General features: G+C 39.8%; 1 protein-coding gene across 2 annotated transcripts in view; it reads right to left on the bottom strand.

The window, feature by feature from the left end:
• The window catches only part of GALNTL6 (polypeptide N-acetylgalactosaminyltransferase like 6), a 421,154-nt gene that overhangs the window by 13,054 nt on the left and 386,988 nt on the right, over positions 1–21,112 (bottom strand). For both annotated transcript variants that reach the window (XM_072334685.1, XM_072334684.1), the window contains 2 exons: positions 12,528–12,749; positions 4,110–4,226 (listed from right to left, as the gene is read on the bottom strand). In XM_072334685.1, the coding sequence (XP_072190786.1) occupies positions 4,110–4,226; positions 12,528–12,749 (339 nt within the window). The remainder of the gene's footprint in view (positions 1–4,109; positions 4,227–12,527; positions 12,750–21,112) is intronic.

The raw sequence follows: 21,112 nt of genomic DNA on the forward strand, positions 1-21,112 counted from the left end.
ACTCTCACGACTACTTTGCAAGATATCCTTTTGCAACACCTTTCTCATCTTTCCCAGTGACTCGCTCTCCAGATTTTTCATTCTGTGCATTACTGGTGAGCTGAGGGGCCATTCCTGTTGCTGTCTGGACCTTGCCCTGAGGACCACTGCCACAATGAATGCATCAGTACACCCAAAAGAACTAAAGCTTGCTTTTAAATCAAATCAGACTGATCCAGGGTATCCCTTTGCCTTTCCTACTCCTGTGTGTTCTGAAGGCTGTGTTCCATTTGAAAGTCAAGACTCTTGATTTGGTACCAGATAGGGTATGGTTGCTTTTTTTTTTTTTCATTTTAATTTCCTTCCAGTGAAAAACACTATTTATGTAATAGTAGATCTCACCGATTAGACAGCACAGATTCCTCCCCCTCCTTCTTAGGCTGCTGTTTTGTAAAACGGTTGCATTTAAAAATCAAGTATGTTCTCCCTAGTGAAACAGCTATAAAATAAACCTTATAAGGGCAGAAACTAGTTTTTAGGTCTAAGACTACAATTAAAAATAATTGGAAAAAGGATCATACTTTTCTATACCCACAACTGATGTTAAAATTTATAGATAATATTAAAACTTATAGATGAGATTAGAAGATCGACAGCTTTCCAACCTCCCCACTCTATGATATCCTCTATAACATGGCAAATTCTGTCTTCTTCAACACTAAACCTGGCCAATGTAAAAATGGTATTTCCTCTGCATAACACATAGCAATGCTACGTGCTAGTAGCTGTGGTCCTGACCCCAAAAGGCTCTGCTCTGCCACTATTTATTGCTTTGGATATTCCTTTGGATGTTAGGAACCAGCCGAGCCCGACTTCATGAGAAATGGATGAACCCTTCTGAACTCCTTCATTTGCTCTCATTCATTTCCAGATCTGAAACAAAGCTGCACAGAGATTTCCAAACACATTAGTATCAGGCAGCTGGCTTTCTCTTCATTTGAGGTCTCCAGGGCTGCTATTTCCTACTGAGTCCAAGAAATTCTCTGTCCTTCTGGCTCCTTCCTTCCTTCCTCCTATTCTCCTACCACAGCCCCATCCTCTGAGTTTGCAACCAAGTAACCCCTTGGCCTACATGCTTCAGCTTTTGATGAAGCCTGGTCCTCTCATAGAACAACTTGGAAAAAGACAGCTTTTCAGCTGCCTTATCTTTTAAGAACAACTTAATTTCTAACTGGCGCTAAGCCTAGAAAATGATTGCCAAAAGCAGCCCCTGGTTTGGGACTGTCCACAGGACAAAGGCCCTTTTGAGACCATTAGTGCTCTCCAGCTTGACAACTTTCTTCAGTTGCTCACTGCCTGTCTGGATCCACTGTCAGTGGGCATTGTGTTCAGGCCACAGCACAAGACTGAAGCAGTCATGTGTCCCACACAAAGACAGCGTCATATTTGCAAGCTAGACTTTGGCTTGAATTACATCTCTGAGCAGAGGAGAAAGGTTGTATAGCTACAGCCTAGGCTGAGTTGGAGATGATGCCTGCCCACTTAATCGCTGGTCAGACTGGAGGACTTGAGAAGACAGAGAAAACACTGAGGTGTTTTTTTCTACCCTGAGGTGGAAAGTCTCCTTCTCAGGGAAGGAGATGACACAAATCAAGTAGCGCAATGGGTCATCCCTGTCTAGTGGTACCATCAACACTAACACCTGCTGGTCTCATATCACATTTTTTTAAGGAACTCTCTGTAAATTAGACCAGAAGTTACAAGATCTGCTCAATGTTAGTCCACACCACTTGGAATACGATCATAAAATGCTCAATGTTTTCATTAACTCTCTTGGTATCTACCAGCATGTGGAGAATTCACATCAGCAATGTGGCTGGAGTAGTGGAAAAGCAGGTGTTCACAACACTGCACACCATCTCTCCACGGAGGAAAACATTGGAAAAGGCAGAGGAAAAGGATGTTACTTTGTTTCTGGAAAAAATCCAAGCCCTGCATCACTAAATCTACTGAAGTTAAACATTTTCAGAACTTCTTTTCCACAAGAAAACTGACATTTCTCCTCTGGATAATTTGCATATACTGTAATTCCCTGTGGGATAGAAATTCTGAGTTCCATTCAAGTCTGCTATCCTAATTTGCTTCATCTTAAAGTTTATGAGATTCTGTAAGTCTTTCTTAACTGCTGTCTTCAAAATCTGCACCTTGCACAGACTGATCCTTGAAACCTACCAGCCAGATGCCCGTGTTCTGTACTGGAAGTCTGAGCATTTGAGTAAAATTTGCTTTGTTATGCTTCTAAACAAATCCAGAAGTTAATAAACTACAATGAAATGATGAAAGTATTGAGATATAAACATAAAGTATTACCCTGTGATACAGTAACAGATATTAGTCCAATCATCTTTCTTCTATGACTTCCATTTTCTAGCTCTAGTGAATAAGGTCCCTTCCTAGAGACCTTAAGAGAAAGTGAAATCATGTTACCCTAATTTTGTTCAAAAGATTCTTCAGAGTTTCTCGTGTGAGTTCTAGGATTTACACTGCCATGCAGATAAGCTAAGGGCAGCCGAGCTCTGCTCAGTTGGAAGAGCAGCTTTTGAATGTGCTGCAGTGTCTGGGACATAGAAAAACCCTCACAACCTGCAGCACATCACAAACACAAGGGAATCAAAACCACCTCCATTTTGCTAACAGACAACAGACTGTTTTGAGGGTTAAACACTATCTCTCTATATTCTAAAGCAATAGTAAGATGATTTTTTAAAAGCGATTCGTTTTCACCCTCGGTCAGACCTCGTTTCAAGCCCTGAGAAGCTCTCAGAGCCGCACACTCCTTCACCTTCTCCAGCCCGGTTGCATTCAGCTTGTCCGGAGCTGCCCTCTGCCGCCTGTTCTTCGAATTACATTCTTAATACAGCAGCTCTTGAACAAAAGTGCGATAATTATCGAGCTGCACAGCAAAAATGAATTCAATAACTTGGCTTGGGCTTTTGCAGTCCCTTTCTGACACAGTCGCATCACAGTGCTCAGATGAACGTCCCCTCGCAGTGCTTTGAACACTCCTCAAGCCTTAGAAGGGACGTGTTGCTCCCCCGTGGCCTCATGGAAACAACTCCCACTTTCATAAACAAAGCTTAGTTCTACTTATTTATCTCAGCACCCTACTGCTGTGCTTTATCTCTGTTAGCTACATGAAGAAGTCTTCTTTCAGCAGCTTCCTTCCCCTTGTGTTGGCACTTTATCTGAATTATGATATTTTTAGCTCCTCAGCTTCCTGCACTTACACACCTTCCCCTGCATTTCTCACTGTCCTTAGAGAAGGAATTTTTGACCTCAGCACTTCAGTTATTCCTCAGCACTCCTCCCTCGCGAGCTTTTAATATCTTCAAAAATGCCATACTTCACAATCAATTTTTTTCTCCTCAGCCTTGTGGATATATATATATATATTTCTCATCTGGGTCCCTTGCTGTGCAGAAGGCACGTTCATTAAAATTGCTACTAAATGGCCAGGTTGTACTTTCCATCCAGATTCTCTGCTCATGTTGGCCAGAGCTAATTAGGCACAACCTCTTTCCTATGCTACTCACAATCACAGCAAGTACAAATTGGAGCTCTTTTCCTTCACACTCCCAAGTCGTTATGTTTTTCTTCCTAACCAACCTAGATTAAAGCATTTTTGAGCCTTTATCAACCCTCATGTTTGTGATTTCCGCTCTGGCTTTCACACTATTTATCTTGCTTATAGCTCATATTAAAATACAACCACTTACTGTGTTTATGGAGATGAAAGCATAAAAGGAGACAATCAATAGATGCCAGATAGTATTTTTAAAATACTTTCAGTGAAGTGAACTGAACTCAATATGTTCTTATGACAGTAGAATAGAACCAGGGACCTGAAAGCTCTTTGAGAGCTAGAAATCCTTTTGGAAATTTAGAAGACTATGGCAAAGTTCTGACATTAGTTTGAAGAGAGTACTTTTAAGATGACATTAAGATCAGTAGTCATTCAAAAATAATCTCTACGCTTAACTTTACCTTATGTAAAGGAAGAAACTTCAGATAAGTGCTGGAAAAAAGAACCAATAATTTTACACTGCTTTTTCTTTTAGCTGTTACAATACCTGTTCATGTGACCACGTCCGTTCTGAGCCATCCTTCACACAAATGTCTAGCCTCAGTTCAGTCCCCGTGGCTCCATGTTTGCTGTCCACACAGAGATTGGCTGCCACATTTCGAATCTGTAAGGTCAAGCAGCAACATGTCACATCAAATCAGGCTGCAGAACATAGTCTCCAACATTATGGGGTTATGAATTTAGCCATCTTAGAAACTGAGGGACTTGAGACTCAGTCATACAGAACTGGCCACAGAGGTTCCTTGTGCTGTCTGTATGGTTCTGCAAACAAACTGCAGTAGGACTTATTCTTAAAAGGAAATGATGTGTGCCCCGGTGGCGCAGCGGTAGAATTCCCGTTTGCAACACCAGGGGCCCCGGGTTCGAATCCCCCCTGTGGAGCAGGGGGTAGAAGTGCCGCTCTGCTACACAGAGGGCTCGAATCCCGGGAGTTGGACTCGATGATCTCTAAGGTCCCTTCCAACTCGCACAATACTATGATACTATGATGATACTATGATCACTTTGGAGGCTGAAACAACTGAATAATAACATGTGACTATTACTCACACCATTTATGCACCACTGCTCTTAAGGAGGATTTTCTGGAGAACTGGATTGAAAATGCACAGGCTGCCCACTACTAGTAAAGAGAGAAAAGTGCCATATTTATTTTGAAATAACATGTACATTTCCCCTTGAATACTCTGGCTGAGCTGTTTAAAAATGCTTCAGACACTGCCAAAGTGAAAGGATTTCTTAAACTTTCCATTTCAATGAGATGCACAGACAGTAAGTAACCAAAGCCTATGCACATTCATTATTCATTTGGCCGCACTTCAAGTGCTGTATTCAGTTTTGGGCCTCTCATTACAAGACAGACACTGACGCCCTGGAGCGCATCCAGAGAAGGGCTACAAAATTGTAAGGGGTCAGGAGCACAAGTCTTACTGGGAGCAGCTGAAGGAGCTGGGATTGTTTAGTCTGGAGAAGAGGAGGCTCAGGAGAAACCTTATTGCTCCCTAAAACTACCTGAAAGGAAGTTGTGGCAAGCGGGGTCAAGCGGGGATATTCAGAAACATCTGATTTCTTCTCTGAAAGAACGGTCAGATATTGGAATGGGCTGCCCAGGGACATGGTGAGGTCACTGTTCAAGAAATGCTTAGATGTGATACTAAGGAGCGTGGTTTAGTGGGAATACTGGTGGTAAGTGGATGGTTGGACTAGATTATCTTGGAGGTCTTTTCCAATCTTAATGATTCTGTGGGTTCATGGATTTGTATACAGATACTGAATGTGCAATAGATAGGAGGGAGATGCACATTTCTGACATTCTTTCAACTACTTTGACCCATATGTTAAAAAAAGAAAGGCTAGATGCTGAACAGAGCTGGGGAGATATTTGTAATTTTCAATGGATTTTCTTTTTTTTTTTAATTAGGCCAGTCATCATTGTTGCCATTTTATATTAGACAAACATAAATATTGCTACTCTTAAATATGGCTTATCTCACAGAAAAGACAAAGAAAACCAAAACAGGATGAAAAACAACTCATCGCAGAAAAGAACACAGGGAGAACAAAAGGGGTTAGTCTTATAACCAATAGGAGAGCTGCTTTGCTCTTTCTTATTATTTTGGAGGATTGGAATTTAGTCTATTCATCATGTTCTAAGAAAGATTTAGACAGATGGGAAAGCAACAGGAACTGGCGGAAAAAAAAACCCAACACCACATCACCTTCAGGAAAGGCTTTAGGAACTGCATTTGCTTAGCCTAGAAAGGAGCAGATTGAGCAAACGATGTGAGCAGCAGTTTGAGCTTGAGAATTCTGAGCCTTCATCAGAGCTCAGAGGCATATTTTTTCAAAACATAGACAAGCACAGTTCTAGGGCATTTTTTCTTATTTCAGTGCAGTGAAATTGCAGTAAAAGCAATTGGTGCTAACCTTCTAGTACATACAGACAGGTGCAGAAACCCAGCACTGAGTCCCACAGCAGAGTCATGTTAACTAAAAGAAAAAGGATGAAAGGTAATAAGCTCTCAGTAACCCTCTCCTCATTCTCATATCATCCATCAAAAGAGACAGATAAGCACAGGAAGTGGAAAAGATTTATTTTTTAGATATTTTTTTCTTAAGTGAAAAATCTTCTCCAAAGATTATTTGGATTCAGATCTCTAAAATGAAAGAGAATACACTCCTCATCTAACGAGTGCTCATCAGATTAAAGGGCTGACATAATTTTACCTAGATGTCATTGCTCCATCCTGTTCTCATTCATTTGGATGTTGTGGTAAATGTATTCTAAGCATTTCTGGAAGGCGTTGAGCCAAAGCTACATTTAGGATATTCACGGCTGGAATCCACCTCTCTTTTTTATTTCCTCTGTTCTTCCCTCTGCTCCTGTAAGGTTTCCTCAAGTCAGTTTTTCTTCTGGTTTGTTGCAGCCCACATGTTAATTCACCTTTTTCTTTGTTGCTGCAGTTTTATTCATCCTTTCAGCTGCAGAGGGGTAGTGGTTTGTTTTTCATTTTCTTTTTGTGTTATAAGCATTTCAGTAAATCTTTGCTTTTGTTCTCTGGTATTTCTGTGTGGCCTTGGCAGTCACTAGAAACTGAACCGTGCCATCAAACTGCTGCCAGAACCACAGGGAATATTCTGCTGAATGCCAGCTCTATGCTGCCCACAAATCCCCTAAGATCCCTTCACAGAAGAAGGAAGGAGAGTAGGAATGCAGCAAAGAGATGCTGTATTTTCACGTATACATCAGTACACATCTGAACTGCTTTGACTCCAGTCACACGGCACAATAGATGTCAAATGTTTAAGTTACAACTAGAGACACAGCTAGCATTCCTAACACTCCCATTTCCAACATTTGTAGCTGGGCAATTGTGGAGGCATTTTATCTTTCATATAGCTCCTAAAATATTATCTGAACACACACTGGGATGACGCTACTAAGACAGACTGCAGACCCTATAGTTCTTTTAGAGAGCAATTCATGTGTTAAAGTACAGACTCTAATGGGCTCGTATTCTACCTGTTCTATAGGGAAGGGGTAAGGCCAAAAGCATAGAGACTCTTTCTGTGCTGCACCAATGTTTGGGAAATAAAGACTTGCCAAGTAAGGGAAATCTCTGCTGCTGTAGCATCTGATTTCTGCTTTTTAAGTGAGGTAGTGTGCCATGAAGAAAAGGACTACTTAAGTCTACATACAGATGTCCTTGGGGCTTATGAAAAAGAATTAAATAGACATTAAAACTACAGCTTCTTTTCACAACATTAGCAAGCCCACATAAAAAAAAGATGATCCTGAAGAGTAGTCAATGCTTGGAGAAAGAAGCAGATTAGCTCAACTGCACTACAAAAGTATGAAGGGGAATATATTAAACAGGAGCTGGGGTACTGCAGGACAGAAGTTCTTTGAACTTCGGTTTTATGTTCGAAGAAAATATTTGAAGCTGTTGATTTGATATTTTTACATTAATTTTTAGGGAAAAGAACAAAGGACTTAGACATACAAAATATTTTTGGCAGATGTTGTCAGCATAGATTATTAGTTCCTGTTAAAATACTTCATTTTAAATTCAGAATTTTCATGCTTTTTTAAAGTATCTCTGCATTTCTCTCTAAGGTGCATTTACATACAGCAGAATATACTAAATAATGCGATGGAGAGAGAATCGTTTTCTTTAGAGTGCCTGGTACGATGCTATGGCTTTGGCCTAGGAGAAAAAAAAGGTTAACAGCACACCAATGTTTGTAGTTATTGGTGAGCAGGTTCATACAGAAACAAGGCTGTTCCAATTTCTCATCTCATATTAGTGAAGGGCTGCAAGAGGTATAAGGAAAGGCAATAACAAACAACCAGCTCTAAATAAATGAGAAAAGGGTGATGGTCACAATCCATTTCAAGAAAGAAAGATTTGCTTACCCATCCCAAGGAACAGAGCTTGCCAAATACTCCAAAAGGAGAGATACCCAGATAGAGAACCTTCTCTTGTATCTGCCTGTCCTTAAATGAGGCTTAAGGAGGGGTAGAACCTGCTGAATTGCTTTTATCTGTGCTCCCAGGACTGGTTGTGCTCCTTCACCAGGTGCTCAATCAGGTTGTGACTTAGCAATTACCATTCGGAGGGACAGAATCAGGACAGCTGATTTAAACTGGCTTTAGAGATATCCTATGCTATATGATATCAAGCAGAAGGAGAGTTTTGAAGGGGGGGGGGGGGTTGGGAGTTCATCTCACCCTCTTCTGCCGCTTGAGAGGAGAGCAGGGCATTGGTTGGGGAGTGGTGAGCAATTTGTAAAATTGTATTATGGTTTGGGTTGTAAGGGATTCCTAAGATCATCTAGTTCCAACCTCCCTGCTACAGGCAGAGACACCTCCCACTAGAGCAGGTTTCTCAAAGCCCCATCCAGCCTGGCCTTGAACGACTCCAGGGAGGGGGCAACCACAATCTATGGGCATTCTGTTACAGTGTCTCACTACCCTCACAGTAAAGAATTTCCTTCCTATAGCTAGCGTAAATCTACTCTCTTCCAGTTTAAATCAGTGTCTCCTCATCAAATCACTACATGCCCCTATAAAAAATCCCTCTTCCTGTAGGCCCCCTTCTGCTACTGGAAGGCCACTATAAGGTCCCCCCGAAGCCTTATCTTCTCCAGGCTGAAGAGCCCCAATTCTCTCAGCCTGTCCTCATATGGCAGGTGATCCAGCCATCTGATCATCTTTGTGGCCCTCCTCTAGACCTTCTGCAACAGCTCCATGTCCTTATTATGTTAGGGGCTCCAGAACTGGATGCAGATTTATGTTCAGCACGGTCATCTTAAAATGATGAAGGTGGAGATGATACCATGGCTATCCTCATGGTGCCTATACAGTGCAGCAACATGAGATGAACCTTGATGTTATCAGCTCACATAAACATTTTCTCTATATCTGACTCCATGCTGAAAATAAGAAAGTATCTGCAGCTCTTGGAAGACATTAACAACATCCATTTATGTTGCTTTATGTGTCTGAGCAGCACTTAAAGATGACTTTAGTACATACTTATATTCTCAGATAACCCTAGGGCCATCAATGTCTACAGATCAAATAAGGAGAAATGAGCCACCTTTCCTGCCAACAGATACACGGCAATTTTAAATGGATTCATCATTTGTGTGAGCCATAAAAAGGAAAAGTTGGAGTTGAAAGAAGTCAGGCACTGCTAAAGACCTCTCTGAAGAAGTAGAGGACTCTGCTGTGCTGCATGACAGTGATCCTGATGGAAAAACTGAGAGAAGCACAGCTGTGTGGCACTTGCTCTTTGTGCAATGGAGAATAGCTCATTATACTACTTTTGTACAATGACCACGTGACACTTGGTGGGATGATACTGACTCATTAAGGCTATGAAGGTGAGACTTTAAAACTAATCTAAAGAGATTAGTGCATTCTTACATTTTAATCCCTTTTCAGATATGCTGCTTGATTTAACTTCATGTGTGACATTTTCATGACAGTACTATAAAACAATTCTAAAAAATCCATGAGGTCTGGACTGAAAAACGAGTATTTTCAGGTCCTATAGCTCAGAACTGCTGCAGTGACTGAGTGACTTGCTTTGTATTATATCACCGAATAAGAAGTTTATGCAACGACAAATGAAACCAACCTTAAATATTTGCCTTTTGACCCAGTGAAACAAATCAATCTTTTCATACCTCCCTGACAATAGGATTAGTAAAGTCTAAAACAAATTACAATGGCTGACAGTACATGATTGATTTACTGTAAAATGTGTTTTCAAAGGTATTGTTGGAAGCTGCGCAATACACACGCAGCAGCTTGTAGATTTAAAAGAACTTCCTAAGAAAACATTCATTGTACAGATCTCACCTAATGCAGCTGTTGTTTTTTAACTTCCTTCAGCAGGATTTCCAATACACATTACAAATAAATTATTGCACCTTTGAAAGAGAATGGGATGGTTATTACTGTTTTTCAGCTGGTAGCACACTTTCCAATATATCTTTAAGAAACAGAACAAAATCTAATATAAAATTTGCCTTTTTTCCCCCCATGGCAGGAGAGGAAACAGTACGGTAATCTCATCCAAAGAACTGACAGTCTCACTAACCTTAATCTGTCTGGATTCATCGTTGCATTGCTGTGCTGCACATATTTCGGATGTCAGAAGGCAGAACAAAACATAAAATGAAAGATACACCCTGCCAGCTTCAAAGGACAAAAGGCACAAACAAGAACAAGAGATAAGGTCGTGTTGAGGGTAGTGGAGACAACTAGTTCTTTGTTTCTCAGATTTACTTCTTCTCTGTTGTGAATAGATTTTGTTGAGAGATTTACGTATCAGACTTTAAGTAAGAGTGTTTGCAGGAAGAGAGGAGTTATGCAGGGGTTGTTTATGAGATGTCTGATTTTACACCACATAGCTTCTACTATCAGTGCATCAAGATACTAGAGCCAAAGACTGCCTGAGCACCTCTTTGTTTATTCTTCCTCAGACTGATTTAAAGTCTTTCCAAGTGCAAGCTGAGACAGTACTAAATGGCAGTCAGCCTTGGCAGAGACTTCTGGTGTGTTTAGTCAGCAAGGTTTCTAGAGCTGCTTGATTCTTACAAAACAGTAACACACAGTCTGTGTTCCTCTCTCTGTTTCTAATTATGGCAGCCATTGACCTCCAAGTTTGCTGAAGTTCTTACTAAGAGCCAACAGATTAATTAAAACTTCACAGGAACGTGATAGTCTCAGGGAAAAATAGAATGGTAGGACTGAAACTTCTCTTATGTGAGAGAAACTGTATTTTAAAGGAAACAAAATCTTTGGTCTTCATTTTCTTCCTAAGAACACAGTAAGTACTTTTAAGGTACACATTTGTTACCTCTACTACGATGTACGAACTCGTGCTTTTATGCAAGGAATGCATCAGTAATGACGTGAACAGAATTAATATCTGAATCACAATTTCTTCTACTTAGATCCTCTCACTGAGTTAAGAAATGTTTGGCTGTCTGTAGAAGTTGTAGATCTCATGATCACAGTCCTTGAAGAATGCATATGTATGTGTGTGGAAGACCATGGAAGAGGACATAGAAGTAATGACACAACCATGATCAATCCTGGCTTCTACTGACAAACTTGTTATCTCTTGATGTAAATTTATGCCACGAAATGTGGGCAGCAGCATTAAAGATATAAGATCCATTAACTACAAAGGATTTCCTTATTTTTAAGGAGTAATGACTAGTAAGACACACATAAATTGAAGGAAGGGACCAAAGGAGGAAGAGAGGGAGGGAGTGAGGGAGGAAGGGAGGGAGGAAGGTCTGGAGAATAATAAAGGTACCTATGCTTAGCAATCCCCTGGATGGACCTTGACCACTGAGGATATACTGACAGGGTCTTATCAAAAGTTTTGGTCAAAAACTGCCTTCTTCATTTTGTCCTAGAACCCCAAGAGCATCTCCAGTAAAATAAGTCCAAAACTCAGAACAGATGTTCTTACGTTTTTCAAATAGCAGAAAGAGGAAAGCCTTTCTTATAAATCTTAATGAATCAAGAGGAAAAAGCTGTATGTGTGCCACTTTCAAGATGCAATGAATCAGCAGCAGCTTCTAGGAGTAAAAGGCCACTGAGACTTCCAGTACAACTATGAAAGTCATTTCCTATCCCTCCAAATGTGTTTTCATTTCAGCTACAGAAAACAAACTGTCAAAACAGGGTTTGCCATGGCTCTGCTCTTCAGAGAAGTCTGCAGGCAGATCTTCTTTGGGTATGGTTGGAGAGTTCCAGCAGGCTGTTTGCCCACTGATCAAGGGATGCTCAGATGCTAACTTCCTTTTCCTCTCCTTTCCCTTCCCTTTTCCCTAAAAGGCACATTCAATTTTTCTGCTACCAGCACATGGAACCGACAAAATGCAGACCACAAGCTCAGCAAAAATTAGTCTTCTTAAAAGAAAAGTAGCAAGGCTCCACTTTTCATATCTGCATATATGAGAAAAACAGACCAAACATAACTGCACCTGCACAGTAATCCTGGTGAACTGTAAGTATAGGAGGAGGTATATAAGCAGACACGCAAAAACACAGTGTTGACTTCAGACCTCCTTTTTGCTAATGAGATTCTATAATCAACTTGTGATATGCAACAATGAATGCTACATATTCTTTTCCATGTTCTTGTCCTCAATGGGCATGTATCTTAAGGCCTGTACATGCTAAATTGTAATGAATTATAAAATGGATAGCAACAGTCCTAAGACATGACAGTTTTTCATTTTAATGGCTAATTCTGGGATGAACTCCCTTAATAACACTACTTATCAAAGTTGCCAAATATAATTTCATACTCTTAATTTCCTGTGATGTAAAATGTTAGGTTCATTTAAATTTCCTCTTATATGTATTCCTCACCTCCCCCCAGGCAGCAGGTGGAGGCTCCACAGGCGGGTAATATTTGGGGACATCCCAAGCCACTGCAGCCATGAACCACTTGAAATCTTTACATTTCAGGTGCTTGCGAAGTTCCTTCTGGGCGGAGATATCACCAGTTGAGAGATGTCTGTATTCAGGCCGTCGCTGGTAAATGTACTCTGCAAACTCATCCATCCATGTCTCCGCCACACGCTTCAGGTTCTGTGCAGCAGAAAAAACACAACTATTATTTTTTCATGCATTGACTGAAATGATATCCATGATGGGGATAATTAAACAAACAAACAAAATCAATAGCCCATACAACTTGTAAGCTTAACAGGTCTAGTTTTTCATTCCTAACATGTAGAAAAATACCAGCAAACGTAAGCTATCTGTAGTGTAGAGCAACCCCCATAGAGTATTAAATATCATTTTTTTCCTGCTGACTTGGTAAAAGTCTTTTCACTGATGAACACCTTATTCTACTTCACATTCTTCATGTATCTTCACATGGGTTTTGATTAATGCTGGATGTTAAACAGATTTTCTTTCAGCTGCTCACATTTGTACTTGTGCCTTTTCCTGTTAGCTTAGAACCTACTAATGAGCACAAATAGTTTGAGCTATTTCTTCTGATGTATCTCACTTCACATCTGAAAGGCATCTAAACCTCAGCCATCATATGACCTCTTTGCCTAGTTTTTGCATTTCTGAGCCTTCTCCAGTCTTGGCTAATTTCTCTTCACTAAGCTGCACATCCTGTTGCGTCCTCAATTCTCATTACAGAGCTTTTAGAAAACTCCCCTGGAATGGAGGTCTAGTTGCCCTGCCATCTTTCCCAAAATGACATCTCATGCCCACATTTTGGGTATGAATTACATGCACGTGCATGGGGAAAAGCAGTCATGACCCATGACTCTGTCTCCTGTTTGATTTTGCACTAGATCTGGACGGAAAGCTTTGCTATAGTAGTGTACCAGTAAATCTGTGAATGCATAGCCCATACTCCTGAAGTGGAGCTGAGCTGAGGCAAAGCAACTTGAGGGACAGGCAGAGCATCTTGTGGCTTTCCACACTCATCCTGTAGACATATCAAGGGCTATTTTTTTATGAATCCCAGTTCTGGCTTATGTCCTACAGAGGTTTTTTTTCTTTTTTAATTAATTAATTAATTAATTAATTATTATTATTGGCACTTTACAGGAAAGAAAACACCTAATTTTCTTGTGTAAGAATTTGGTCGAAGTAATTGAGTTAGCTTGCTGAAATTATAAAATGAAAAATGACTTGTAAGGAAAAATTTCAGGCAGATAAGACTGAAAAAAGAAAATTTCATTTTGTTTAGCATCACAGAGTCTAAATAGCTGTGGGATAAGGATGGGGATTTTCTCTATTTCTGTATGGCTTTTTTTTCTATGTGAATTTATATACAGATGTTGAAGTGGAATACAGATTTAGTCTATTCTGCATTTCCACAGCTGCCCAATAACCTCTTATCTCACTAGTAAAGCAACGTCTTGCTGGTTTGACATTGACACGCTGAAGTATTCTTATTGCTTTGTTTGTAAAAACAAGATCATCAAGTTTTGTATTATTCTTTTTATAGAACACTAACTGCAAAATGCTGAGATTTGCTCTGTAATAAGCTGGAGGACAATATGCATCTGATTATCAGTAACATAAGATAATGCTTCTTCTCAGAACATCCTCTGCATATAAGTTAGCTTGATTCTTACTCTGATTTGCTCTTGAGATTCGTTTGAAAGATCCTTTCTTGAATTTTATTAATCTGCACAAACTAGATGTCTCTGAGCTAACACAACTGATCTGAATATAAAGACAGCAAGATACAGAATGAGCTTTTAGCTGAAATTGCAAGGTAAGTTTCTAGGTGTTTTTTTCTCTGTGAAGAAAATACATTAAAACCTGCAAGGTGGTAAAGCCAGCAAAATTAAAGAAGTTTATGGAATCATATCACTTCGAACCCTACACAGAAATGGCTCATGCTTCACACAAGATTGCCTTTTGTTGTAATTTAATTTAAAGAACTACGTTTCTTTACTTTACAAGACATTTGAATTCAAGAATACAGGAGCTGGGATGGACAAAGAAAGCCAGAACAAACTGCAGAACAACATCTAAATGGCAATCCCATGCTTTTGGCAGAAACCAAATAACATATTAATCTACCAAGTAGAAGTACTATGTGATGAGACTCTGTACATGAGGACAAAATATGCCTAAGTATATTAAACCCAACAGCTAGAATCTGAAAAACAAGTGTGATCATTCTAGCACATTTTCCATTTGTATATGCTGAACACTTCATTTACTATAATGCAAATAAATTTCAAGACTGTTCTAGAAAATATCATACTACTTTTTGGTAATCTCTTTATCTAATAGTGTCATTTCCATATTAAAAAGCATACAGTAAAAGTACAGTAAAAACATTTCTTAGGAAAGAAAAATTCAAAGTAACTTCAGCAGAGATGCAGCCCACTGGTATTATAGAAGACTGCTGGAATTTTCTCCCATTATTTGGCTAATCTAAAAGAACTGCATCCTTACCTAGATGACTGTAACTGAATGAGAAAAGAGTCCAACAGAAATGCTGCATATTATTATACTTGCTCATTAGCTCAAAATTCCCATTCACCCATTAAAATCTCTTTGCTATCCAACAAACCCTTAATTGATGTAATTTTTTTTCCCTGTGATGGTAGGAACTTATTGAACTTGAAGAAAATACAGTTCTGCATACCACTCCCCAAATATGAGGTAAGCTGCTTTATCCAAATATCATAGAATATCCTGAGTTAGAAGGAACCAATGGGGTTCCTACTACACAAAATTCAAATCCAAAACTGAGAGTGATGTCCAAATGTCCCTTGAACTATGGTGATGCCCAGTGCCATGCCCACCACTTCATGGTGCAGAACCTTTCCATAATCCTCAGCCCAACCTTGCCATGATGCAGCTCCATGCCATTCACCTAGGCACTGTGCTTAAACCTGCACAGAGTGCTGGAGGTGAGGCTATACCAGCACAAAGCAGAGTGAAACAATTCCTTTTCTCACCTGGCTGGCAGTGCTGGGTCTGGTGCACCTCAGGGTACAGTTGGCTCTATTGGCTTCCAGGGCACAGTGTTGATTCAACTTGCCTTTAACCAGAACCCCTAGATCCCATACTGTGGGGGCTGATCTCCTGTCTTCTGTCACCCAGTCTGTACATATATATCCAGGGCTGCTCCATCCCAGGTGCAGAATTCAGCACTTGCTCTTGTTAAACTTCATGTCATTGGTAATTACCCAACCCCCTAATATGTCAGGATCTCTCTCTATGGCCTTTCTACCCTTGAGGGAGCCAACAAATAGCTTCTATTTTCGTGGTATATGCAAGCGTATATACCTTTGAGTCTTGCAGCGAGCTCTTTGAAGAAAATGTTATAGAAAACTGGTCCTAAAGTGAAGCTCTACAGATCTACACCAGTGACTAGCCACCAGCCTGATGCAACTCCATCTACTATAAATAACCCTTTGAGCCTGACTCAAGAGCCAATTGTTCATCCACTTCAATCTTCTTTATTTCTTTAGTTGAGTGCTGAACATATTATGCAGAAGGATATTGTGCGAAGCAGTTCCAAAAACTTTGCTGAAATTCCAAAATATTTTATCAACTGCTTCTCTTGGTCAATTTGGTGGCTAATCTTGTCATAAAAGAAAAAAAAGTTCATAAACAGGACTTTCTCCTCATGAACCCATGTTGGCTGATTAATGACTGTATTGTGCTTTTCAGTACTCCCAGAGTAATCTTCTCCATAATTTTACCAAGCACTGAAGTGAGACTGACTGGATCTAAATCTACTTACAACTTTGTTCCTTAGTTCTTCCAAAAGCTATGCTTCTATCCTGTGCTAAAAATTTTCCAGCACTTGTCAGATTCTATAGTGAAACTATATGTTCTTGGTATGTTTATACATTATCATAATTTGCTGAATCTGTATGAGATAGAACTTTGAATTTCAGTGAGTATGCTTTTAAAATATAAACTCCTTATTTGCTAACCTCTGGGCTATTTACAAACACGATTGCAAGGAGCCCTCCCTCCCGAAATAGTGGAAAGCTCTTTCTGAAGTTGGTTGCTACAAGAAGAATGCAATCTGTATCCAAACACTTTAAAGAGATTTGTTGTCTTCAGTTAACACGAGATTCTTATCTTTATTATCACTACAGAAGCTCAGTAATCACAGCATCTCACTTTAACATAAACACTCACAGACCAGTAGCAAAATCTTAAAATAACAGTTAACCTCCATATTTAGATTGAATGAAGTCAAGTAGATCAAATTCTGCAAGCTAGACCAGTGCAATCTTACACAATCAAAGGCGAACACCATTCACATTTCTACTTACAGTATAATAACTTATCATGTCCTTGGAGATGAATGAGCTCTGCTGAGTTGAATATTGCAGTTCTGTGGCTGTCTAATATTGTGAGAAGTTGCTCTATGATAAGAACCTCCTAGGAACGTAACTTCTCCACACACATCAATGAGATTCTAGTTTCCTACTGACCTTACCAACAGAAAGGAAGAGGCTCACAACTGAAATGTGAGAAAAGTCATCTTGCTTTAAGGCTTACTTGTCAAGTGACATACTTGCAAGGAAATGATTTCAAGTCCTTTGTAAGTCTCTCCTAGAACTGACTCTCACTATCTGTGAGAGTTTGACGTGGAGGAAGGAGGACTGTGTCATGTCCTCCTTGCCTGAGCCTTGAAATGAAGCTAGATACATTCTGGAGCATAAGCCCATATTAAACTTCATAAATGAGAAAGAACAACCACAAGATCTTGACAGAATGTGAATATAAAACAGGTGCCAAGCCATTTGACACTATATGTTTCTACAGCTGAGAAACTGCTGTAGCTTGGCAAACTACTACTCATAACAAAGTTACAGATGCCCAGCCTGATTAAGTTGGAGTTTTAACTGAAGAGGGAAAAAAGGAAAAAAAAAAAAAAAAAAAAAAAAGAGTAATTAAATGAAGACCAGTTCAACACTAAATAACTACATGAATTAATTACACAACATAAGGAAGTCACAGGAATTGTAGATGGACATTTGAAGAGTTTCTCAGGACCTATCCACAACAGATCAGTGATAACTTGTTCTCCGTCCTCATATTCAGTGAAAAGTTTCTCCATGACAAAAAATACACCTGAAAGATGTTTGAGAAGATGCATACGTCTATGTGAAGGGTTGTGACAGTGCCACCTAGAAGCTGAGTGATGCATGCAAGGGTCATATCAGCCTCAGAGAGACTTATTAATCAGCTGCCATCAGTTGTCCATGCATGCATTTTTGAAGTGATTACACTGAGGCACTGCTACAACTTTGCTCTTTGATAAATTCTTTACTGTTGGGCTTATATTTAGACAAGTTTTCCTTGATTTTTTATGTAAGTCACACATTCAAAACTGGAATTTTGTGTTAGATTTTCTTTCAGCAGTGTTCTATGACAATACGGTAAGTTAAAATGTCACTGATATCCAGACTTCAATAAAGAGTTGAAACTACTTGCCTGGAGAAAGAGACAGAAATATTTCATGGACTATTTTGTCCTGTTCACATTTCTCAGTAAGTGGGAAACATACATCTCTTTGATCGAATTTCTTTTTAAGGATGTAAGAGTGTCCGCCTTTTTCAAGTGACATGTTATTAGTGAAACTCAGTGAGAAGATGGGCTCTGGTTAGTAGGTTGGAAAACTGGACTTGGGGAGAGACGTAGCAAAGGACAGGTCCATAAATGTTTTCTCTGAGCAAGGTTAAACTAGATTGGTCCCTGAGAAGAGGGTAATTCCATACTCCATAATAAAAATGTTACCTAGAGACATGCTACTGCACACTGCAAACCTGCAAAACTCCATCCCACAGTTACATCTTTTCCAATTCATGTCCCTGATGCAGACGTTAAGGCACCATTAAAATTCAATTTCTGTTTTCAGTTTCTCCAGATGTTCCTAAGTACGTTTTTGTTCTCCAGTGGCACTAAAGCAGTGCAACAGTTCTCTTACTTGTTTCACTTCACCTACATAACTGTGTTCTTCTGATTTTGTGCCTACCTCACTCTAGGAATGAAACCAACCCTGATCCTAATCCACAGACTTTGCTTTTGTCAATATTAAACTACCATGGGCACAGGTGCATCCTGCAATGAATTCCTGTTGTCCTACATTTAACCTGGCCATTTTCCAGGAAGCTGTATGTCACCAGCAGACACACACACATCTGGTGTTGTTTTATGTGTCACAACAGTCTTTTCTCTCATCAGCAAGGACATAAAAAATCACTTTCAATTACATCAATCAAACATGAGTCACTGTAGCATGCCTAGAGCCGTCAGCTATGAATGCTTAGAAAGTTCAGCTATGAAATGTAAGAGGGGATACGACTGTTTATTTGCTAAAAAGAATGAGACAATCTCTGCCACAACCAACATATTAATCTATTTCTTCCTAATAACATCCATATGTGGTTATTTTCTCTCTACCTACTTCATTTTCCTATCTTTAATGTTCTTTATTGTTTGTTTTGTGAAGTATAGTGTTGCTGCTGCTTCAGGACGGGTGTCTTTTTTACGTCTGGTAGCAGCTGCATTTCATTTGGCTAGAAAAAATGTAACATACAGTTTGTTTTACATAAAAAGTATTTAAAAAGCACACTGGGATCCATCCAGCCAAGAGAACTATACTTTATGTTCTTCTGGCAAACAGGTAATATAATGTAACAATAAATCACTGTGGAGAAGGAGAAAAAGTATGACTGGAGGAACCTATTCAACAAGTCTGGATTAATATGAGAGAGGCAGCAGAATACAAATCCTCACAGGGCTCACAAGGAGAAAAACAGTACCCTAAACCCGAATGTCATGCAAACGCCTCTCCTTCGGTGACAGAACACAATCATTACTCTTTTCTGTATATTTATACAGTGGAAGCATAATAAAACATTTCCTTGACACCAAATATAGCTTTGTGATGTGCAGATCAAAATGTCTGCCCACATCCATTATGGTCAAATGGGGGCTTTCTTCCCTTTCCTCTTCTTGCCTAACTCTTTTTTTTTTCCCTTTGGCATTAGGCAGTGCTACTGTCTGGCAGACTCTTCTCTTGGACATTTTGATTTGGTCCTTCGCACATAATCGTGTTTAAAACTTAATTAGCTTGCAATCCAATAATGATTTGTACCTGTGGAAAAAAGCAAGCAAATAAAGAGATGTCTGCAGGTGTAAAAGAAAGGCTTCTCGATGGAAGACAGTGCGCTAACGAGGTGACAAAGCTGGTGGTATATATAAATAACTCTCGTGGGAGTTAGCACAGCACAGCTGGCAAAGAAGCAAGAGACTTTTTTCAGCCTGTACACTGTAAATACCTAGAACTGAAATTCTAGAGACATCATCTGAAAACAGCCAGAGTTTCATTCTCTTTAACAATGTTTGTATCTCCACCACACACACACACACACACACACATACACACACAAATAATTAATTAAATAAATAGGGGGAAAAAAGAAAAAAAGTTAAATCTACACCTTGAAAACGGGAAGAGGTGGCTGGAAAAAGCCAACTGTCACTACAGGACACATCTCTGCTCACTTGAGGCTGGTTTGCAGGGCTCGGTGCATTGCCAGATGCTTCCTAGCCCAAGCACTGCACCTGCACACCTCTTCAGCCTATTTGTAGGGCTGCTGTGGGAAGAGAAAGTGCAGCACAGAATCCTCTTGGCCACTCTAGAGATAACTGTTTTAGAAGGGTATAAATACAAGCTTTATTTACTGATGCCCACTCCTCAGCAGGAAGGTGTAACATCTGTTTGAGACTGTGATGCCCAATTTGTGGACTCATGCTTGGTATCCTACAGCCCACCTTTGCTGATAATCCTAGAAGAGAGTTCAGTAGTTTGTTTCCAGACACATAACCTGGCTTATAGTGCCAGGCTGTTGAACAAACACTAGAAAGTGTGCTAAGTGCTATGGAAGTGACTATGAAAGTGCCAGTACTGCCCCCGAGCAGTGTGCCACATCTATTGGTTTGCACTCAAGCCACAAGAAAACACAGCCCTATGAGCTCTCTTTACCTAGCTGTTTCTCCTTTGTTCTTTAACTTGTCTGGAAACAAAAGAAAGTGTTGGAGGGCTGCTTTAAGAAAAGCCCAAACATTAGCTGCAGCTGGAAAAATATATATATATATAAATAAATGATCATAATATTAAAGGAAGCTCTGCCAAAAATGCAAACGTAGTCACAGCAGCAGATGGTCTAGCTACATTTCTGTATTTAAAGAAATTATCTTTTCAAAGCCATAGAAAAAGGCTGAGAGAATGGTTCAGGTGGGAATCTGAACCCACCTTTAGCAGCTGAGTTCCTGAAACAAACTCTTGCAAGTCCCAGTTCAGCGACACTGTGTAATGAGGCAAATGTCATCGGGCTTGTGTCTGCTGGGTCAGAGGATCACTGTGCTCTGGGATTCCACGTCCTGGAGTGCAGGGAGGAATTCAGGTTAAGATTAGGATTCACCAT

Source organism: Excalfactoria chinensis, chromosome 4, assembly GCF_039878825.1.
Source record: "Excalfactoria chinensis isolate bCotChi1 chromosome 4, bCotChi1.hap2, whole genome shotgun sequence".
NCBI lineage: Eukaryota > Metazoa > Chordata > Aves > Galliformes > Phasianidae > Excalfactoria > Excalfactoria chinensis.